Source organism: Choloepus didactylus, chromosome 8 (genome assembly GCF_015220235.1).
Source record: "Choloepus didactylus isolate mChoDid1 chromosome 8, mChoDid1.pri, whole genome shotgun sequence".
Classification (NCBI taxonomy): Eukaryota; Metazoa; Chordata; class Mammalia; order Pilosa; family Megalonychidae; genus Choloepus; species Choloepus didactylus.
Genome location: NC_051314.1, coordinates 76228353 through 76234878, shown reverse-complemented (window position 1 = coordinate 76234878; position 6526 = coordinate 76228353). Strand labels below are relative to the sequence as shown.

Below are 6526 nucleotides of genomic sequence, written 5' to 3'. Positions count from 1 at the left end.
TCGAGATTCATGGGTTCTGGGTTGTAGTTTAATAGTTTCAGGTATCCACCACCAGCTACCCCAATTCTTTAGAACCTAAAAAAGGTTGTCTAAAGTGTGCGTAAGAGTGCCCACCAGAGTGATCTCTCGGCTCGTTTTGGAATCTCTCTGCCACTGAAGCTTATTTCATTTCCTTTCACATCCCCCTTTCACATCCCCCTTTTGGTCAAGAAGATCCATCCCACGATGCCGGGTCTACATTCCTCCCCGGGAGTCATATTCCACGTTAGCATATCTTTTTAGTTGCTATTAATAGAATGTGGATGGGTGGGGGGAGAGGGTGATCTGTGGATCTTTGGGGAGACAATTGATGAGATGGGGAGGTTGGTATTTATGAATCTTTTGAAATAATTTGTGAAAACATACGTGTATTTTTCTAGGAAGAGGGTTCATAGCTTATAGTTGCTCAAAGGAAAACTAGAAGGTTAAAAAAATCACAGCATTAACTTTTCTGATTGATCATATAGATTCTACCCGAACAAGAAAATTTCCCCTGGAGCTGCTCTTGTTTTTTTACTGTACTTGAAGTCCTTCAGTCCATCACAGCCTTAAGTAGGGGAGGAAAAAAAAAAGAAAAAGAATGAAACTGAGAAAAGATTGGGCTTGATTGCAGGGGAGTTTTAAATTCCAAAGAATCTGAAAGAGGACAGGAAAGGGGACCTAGTCCCAGATAGGCCTGGCATTCCAGGCCTGACTCTGTCAGCTTACCAGCTGTGGCCTTGATCAAGTTAGGCAGATGCTCTGCTTCAGCTTCCTTCACCTGTAAAATGAAAAAAAAGTTGAGGCTTAAAGGTCAGTTATGTAAAGCATGTAGCATACAGTATGTGACACTGTTTTTAGGGAGAGGTCTTATCCCATGGCTTCACAGTCTCTAATTGACTTCTCTGTACCCTCCTTCGAATGAGATAATAGAACTGAGCTTTTTTTTTTTTTTTTCCCCAAAAAAAAGACTGGTTTCTATCTCTGCAATGATTTAATTGTACACAGGCGGAAAAACTTTAGAGCCAAAGTCAACTTTTTACTGTTAATTCCCCTTTCCTTCTATCTCTTAGTACTCCCACTAAGATCCTTGATTCCTGGTAAAAGCTCTACTTTTCAGTTTAGGAGAGCAGAAAGGGAAGGGAAATGATCTAAAATTAGAGGTGAAGATCTTAAATTGATTAAGGTTGTAACTCAATCCTCTATCACTAGAGGGCATCGTGTGGATACGTTTGTCCCAGGTTTAGGAACAAGGTTTGCTAGTTAGAAGATACACAGCCAGTCAATAACAAAATAAGTTTTCAGTCTGCACCAAAGGATAAAAAGGGTAATGGCAAACGTATTCTACTAGTGTCATCTACTCTGAGGTTATGAGATTAAAACCTTTCTACTCGGGTTTAAGAATGCCATTTTTCTTGTTAATACGATTTTTAAAAATTTGTTAAAATTTTAAAGATAACCATTCAGTATTGTTGATTCTATAATCTGGGGAGAATTCTATTCGACTAGTGCAACGAATCTCCAAGAACTGGAACCTCTATTTAGGTTCCGTTTCTGCTCTTACTCTTGAATGTAAGAGAACTGAGTGCTTGACCTTGTTTCCTCTAAGAAACAAACAGGGCTATCTGACGTGCTTGACACACGTCAAAAACGGTAGAGGCGGAACTGACCGCCCAGAGAAACCCAGCAGGATTTCCAGGCCGCCTCCAGTGAATGCACCTTGGGTCTCCCCGCCCCACTCCCTCCCCCAGCCGCAGGGGCGGGACGGGGGCGTCTCCAAGTCTCCCACCTTTCAGCCCAACTTCAGTCCTCGTCACCTTCCACTGCCCGGTTTCCAGATGACTGCGAGGGTCCTGTTTCTCGCCTATCGGGGTTGTAATCGACGACTGTCCTGCGGGGGTGGAAACAAACTCACTCAGTACCAGCTCCAGGCCCTCGTGGCGCCCCGCCTGCCTTGGCGCAGCCGCTCGGGAGGCGACCCGCCAATGGCTGGAAGACGAGCTGAGGGGCGACAGTCTTCCATAAATCCTGCGTTACGTCACGGCGCTGGCTACGGCGCTGGCTACGCCCCTGCGCGAGCCATCACCAGGCGCCCGGCGCGTAAAACAGTCACGGTGCGGATGCTGAGTCGGGTAAGGGGGCTGAGGCCGGGAGAGGGAAGAGGAGGAAAACGGTTAGTAGCCGGGGCGGGGGCTGTCGGTTTTGGCACCCAGGGGTGTTGCGAACCCCAAGGACAACAAAATTGACAATGCCTGCCTCCACTTTCAACTTCTGGGAACGCGGGGGGTTGCTGCAAGACCCTTTTGTGCCAGCTGATGGCCAGCGGGTATGGGGTCGCGTGCTTGTGCCCCGATGCTGGACATATCCCCCACCCTAAAATGTCCCTGGGCAAGGAGAGGCCACCACCCACACCAAGAGGTGGCACCTCTGTTTTGCAGCAGAAGACTGCCCCTCCCAAATCGGGGACAGTGGGCTGACCGAGTTCATCTGAGAGTCAGCCTTACCTGCACTGCTTCTTTCTGGTTCCAGCAGGCTGCTGGGTTTGAGGGCAGTGTTTGGTGGGGGGAAGGGGATTGAGGGTCCTTTGGCCCAGGGGTGAGATGCCCACCCAGCTCCTATTTCCATCTTCCTGGCGGTTCCTCTATTCCCCACCCTACTTTGTTCTCCAAGATTTAGCTAATGTGTACAATTGGAACCTTACTAACCCTTTCCCACTTTGGTTCTCCTGGGATCAGTGATCTACAGAGGGCTGTGAGGAAGAGCGGGACAGAGAGCAGAGAAATTACCTTCCTCCTTCCCCAGCCCATCCCGTCACCTGGTCATTAACCCCTCAGTTTGCTGAGCTCACTAGAATGGCATAGGCAAGGTAGCCGTGGGGATCCTGGGTTGTGATCCACTTCCAGCCAGGTTCAGTTTTTTTCGGATGGGTGAGAGAGAGGAGTGGGACTGAAAGACTTTCAATGAAAATGTTATTATTTTGCTTAATATTCACAGCAGCTCTGTGAGGTAGAAGTTGCTCTCCTCATTTCATGATGCGGCTGCAGTTTCATAGTTTGTAGCTTCTTCAGGGGCCAGGGTTGGTTAAATGGCAGGACTGAGTGTCACACATCCAAGACAGTTTGACTCCAGAGTCTGGGCTGTTTTACTCCATTAAACTGCTACTACCCTTTTCACCTTTTTGTCCCTGCTTAAGTTAGTCTGCCCCTTGGTTTTTCTCTGCTGACTTCAGCCAGCAATCTGGGCAGAAAACATTTGGATTCTGCCCTTTAGGCCCTTGGCCCTGGGCATTGTTCTCTGTAGTGGACAAAGTAGACAGTGGAGAATGGAAGATAGGTGATTCTAGAAGACTTCCTCCTACTATTCCCTTTCTTCCATCCTGTCAGCACAGTCTTTGTCTCTGAAGTGCTGCAAGTTCTCTCTAAGGACCCATGTGGTTTACCCTGCCCAAGTCTCCTCATTTGCTCAAAGAGCTCCTTGCTGATCTTATGTCTTCCACCTATTTCCTCAAGCCTCCTTAATATCTCCTTCCAGAATGTTCCCGTCTTGATTCCAGAATCTTCGTCCCGTAGGTCTGCCACAATGCTCCTGCTGCACAGAGCTATGGTTCTGGGGCTCCGACCCACCTGCAGGTAACATCCCTGGAGTGGCTTCCTAGCCCATAACTCGCACCAGCAATATCTTTATGATGTCTTATCTCATCTTCCAGGGGAGAATTTATTTCTTTTAACAGATGTAAGGGTGGCGAGGGAGGAAAAGGTTAGCCAGATCCCACTTGTTCTACCCATTCCTGGAGTAATTAAGTCCCAGCTGAGGGAACCAGTGGTCAACCAGGGAGAGATAGACCCTAGGCCTTCTCTGGCTTTTTCATATGACCAGAGGATGTATGCTGCTAAGAAGTCTTCTCTCTCTTCCAGACTCAGGTTGACTTCTTCAAGGCTCTGCATTCGGGCCTGCTCTACAGATGATTCATTTCAGCCCCAGCACCCCAGCCTCACCTCTTCTGGTAATAACTCCAGCACCCGGGGCTGGGGCCTCATGGGGACCCTGCTGGGCCTTGGTGCGGTGTTGGCCTATCGTGACCGTTGCTGCAGGGTAAGTGGGGAAGGGTCTTCATTGTCAAAACAAAGGGATCCTAGCAAGCTCCCCAGGCATCCCAGGCTGTGATCCGTATTCTTGCTGTTACCACAGAGCCCACAGTGACACTGTCTTCATGCACAGTGGAGATGTTATCTTCCTGGTAGCCAAGGCTCTGTGGGTTGGGTCAGGGTGAACCAAGTGATTTCTTCTCAATATTTTGTTACCTCTGCTTCACCCCTCTCTGGACTGTAGGCTGCTCAGGAGTCACCACACATATATACAAGGGAAGATGTGAGTTCCCACCGCAGCCCTGAGACTGGGATCTGGGTAACTTTTGGCCATGAGGTCTTTGATGTAACAGAATTTGTGGATCTACACCCAGGGGGGCCATCAAAGCTGATGCTAGCAGCTGGGGGCCCCCTAGAGCCCTTCTGGGCCCTCTATGCCGTACATAGCCAGTCCCATGTGCATGAAATACTGGCTCAGTACAAGATCGGGGAGCTGAGGCCTGAAGACAAGGCACCCTCAATGTTGGAGACCTTTGACCCCTATGCTGACGATCCACAACGTCACCCAGCTCTGCAGGTCAACAGCCAATGCCCCTTTAATGCCGAGCCCCCTCCTGAGCTGCTTACCGAAAACTATATCACACCCACCCCTATCTTCTTCACTCGGAACCATCTGCCTGTTCCCAACCTGGACCCAGACACCTATCGCCTCCATGTAGCCGGGCCACCTGGGGGCCAGTCACTGTCCCTGTCCCTGGATGATTTGTACCAGTTCCCCAAGCACGAGATCACCGTCACTCTTCAGTGTGCTGGCAACCGGCGCTCTGAGATGAATCAGGTCAAAACAGTAAAAGGTCTGGAGTGGAGGACAGGGGCTATCAGCACTGCACGCTGGGCTGGAGCCCGGCTTTGTGATGTGTTAGCCCAGGCTGGTCACCACCTCTGTGAGACTGAAGCCCATGTCTGCTTTGAGGGCCTGGACTCAGACTCCACTGGGACTGCCTATGGTGCATCCATCCCTTTAACTCGGGCCATGGACCCTGAAGCTGAGGTCCTACTGGCATATGAGATGAATGGAGAACCCCTGCCTCGGGACCATGGCTTCCCTGTGCGGGTGGTAGTTCCCGGTGTGGTGGGTGCCCGCCATGTGAAATGGCTTGGCAAAATAAGCGTGGAATCAGAGGAAAGTCACAGCCACTGGCAGCGGCGGGATTACAAAGGCTTCTCTCCATCTGTGGACTGGGACACTGTAGATTTTGACTCAGCTCCATCTATTCAGGAACTTCCTGTTCAGTCAGCCATTACAGAGCCCCGAGATGGGGAGATGGTAGAGCCTGGGGAGGTGACTGTGAAGGGCTATGCATGGAGTGGAGGTGGCAGGGCTGTGATCCGTGTGGATGTCTCTCTGGATGGGGGCCTAACCTGGCAGGCAGCTGAGCTGGATGGAGAAGAACAGCGCCCCCGGAAGGCCTGGGCCTGGCGGTTATGGCAGCTGCAAGCCCCGGTACCTCCTGGGCAAAAGGAATTGGACATTGTTTGTAAAGCTGTGGATGACAGCTACAATGTGCAGCCGGACACTGTGGCCCCAATTTGGAACCTGCGAGGCGTGCTCAGCAATGCTTGGCACCGTGTCCACGTTCGTGTCACCTCATGAGAACGTGGAATGGAGCCATCTACATCCCAGAACCATCCTCTCTACCCCTTTCCAGGCTCATCCATTGTCCTTTGTTGCCACAGGAAAACTTACCCACTTTCTCTCCACTTCTTGGATCACAATCTTGTGCCGTGCCTTCCTGAACCATACACAGGTATAACATTGCATATTTCCACTCAGACACCCTTCCTCCTTTGATACTATGTTATGTACCCCTCTTGACCTCTGACCCTGTGCCAGGAGGTGAAAGCTGTTGGAGAAAGGGGCTAGAAATAAAAAGTAATTCTGGAGACAAACACTATTTTTCTCTTCCTCCTCCACCTCCACACCAAGCCTATCACCTCTGAGGCCTTAATTTGCTTTTTTTCTTGGATTCTTCAGAGAATGGGTATGTGTGTGTGTGGGGGGGGGGTTGCTTTAAAAAAATGGGGTGTGTGTGTGCTACTCTCTGTTGCCTGAGTTGCTGGGGGGTTGTGAGGAGAAAGAGGAACACAGCCCTCTCCCTTTATAGTTCTACTTTTCTAAATGTATCAATAAAGTGTTTAAGATTATGACTCTGAAGCCTCCTGGGGTTGGGGAATGGGCATGTTGCAGGAGAGAGGCTGCACTGGCACTAGGATGAGTAGAGACTAGAGCAAAACAAAAGGGTGGGGAGAGGAAACAGTTTCAGGGAAGTCAAGGAGTGAGTGGGGATTCCTTCACTGAGGTCTCTTCGTCATCTGGAGCGCTGCCTAGGTGATTGACCTCCGGATACCCGAAGAAAGAGAGG

The 6526-nt window shown here is 50.0% G+C and overlaps 1 protein-coding gene and 1 long non-coding RNA gene across 3 annotated transcripts; one reads left to right on the top strand and one right to left on the bottom strand.

The window, feature by feature from the left end:
* Positions 1 to 195: 195 nt before the first annotated feature.
* Positions 196 to 2088, bottom strand: LOC119541694. Its single transcript, XR_005218316.1, has 3 exons — positions 1808 to 2088; positions 748 to 799; positions 196 to 586 (listed from the first exon to the last, which is right to left on the bottom strand). It is a non-coding gene; the product is annotated as an uncharacterized LOC119541694 (long non-coding RNA).
* SUOX (sulfite oxidase) lies at positions 1729 to 6053 on the top strand. Of its 2 annotated transcripts, none has more exons than XM_037845818.1 (4): positions 1729 to 2150; positions 3550 to 3647; positions 3933 to 4110; positions 4348 to 6053. In XM_037845818.1, the coding sequence occupies exons 1-4, from the start codon at positions 1857 to 1859 to the stop codon at positions 5755 to 5757; spliced, it is 1980 nt and encodes a 659-aa protein (XP_037701746.1). In that variant the 5' UTR covers positions 1729 to 1856; the 3' UTR covers positions 5758 to 6053. The 2 variants fall into 2 exon arrangements, with proteins under 2 accessions (XP_037701746.1, XP_037701747.1); XM_037845819.1 differs by having other exon boundaries at positions 2016 to 2150; positions 3588 to 3647.
* The last annotated feature ends 473 nt before the right edge of the window (positions 6054 to 6526 follow it).

What these genes read in the sequence shown, in the direction of transcription:
- SUOX (XM_037845818.1), top strand. Translation starts at nt 1,857, where the DNA reads ATGACTGCGAGGGTCCTGTTTCTCGCCTATCGGGGTTGTAATCGACGA. An exon ending in GGGCTCCGACCCACCTGCAG is followed by an intron (nt 3,648 to 3,932) that starts GTAACATCCCTG and finishes TCTCTCTTCCAG; the next exon opens with ACTCAGGTTGACTTCTTCAA. An exon ending in ATCGTGACCGTTGCTGCAGG is followed by an intron (nt 4,111 to 4,347) that starts GTAAGTGGGGAA and finishes TCTGGACTGTAG; the next exon opens with GCTGCTCAGGAGTCACCACA.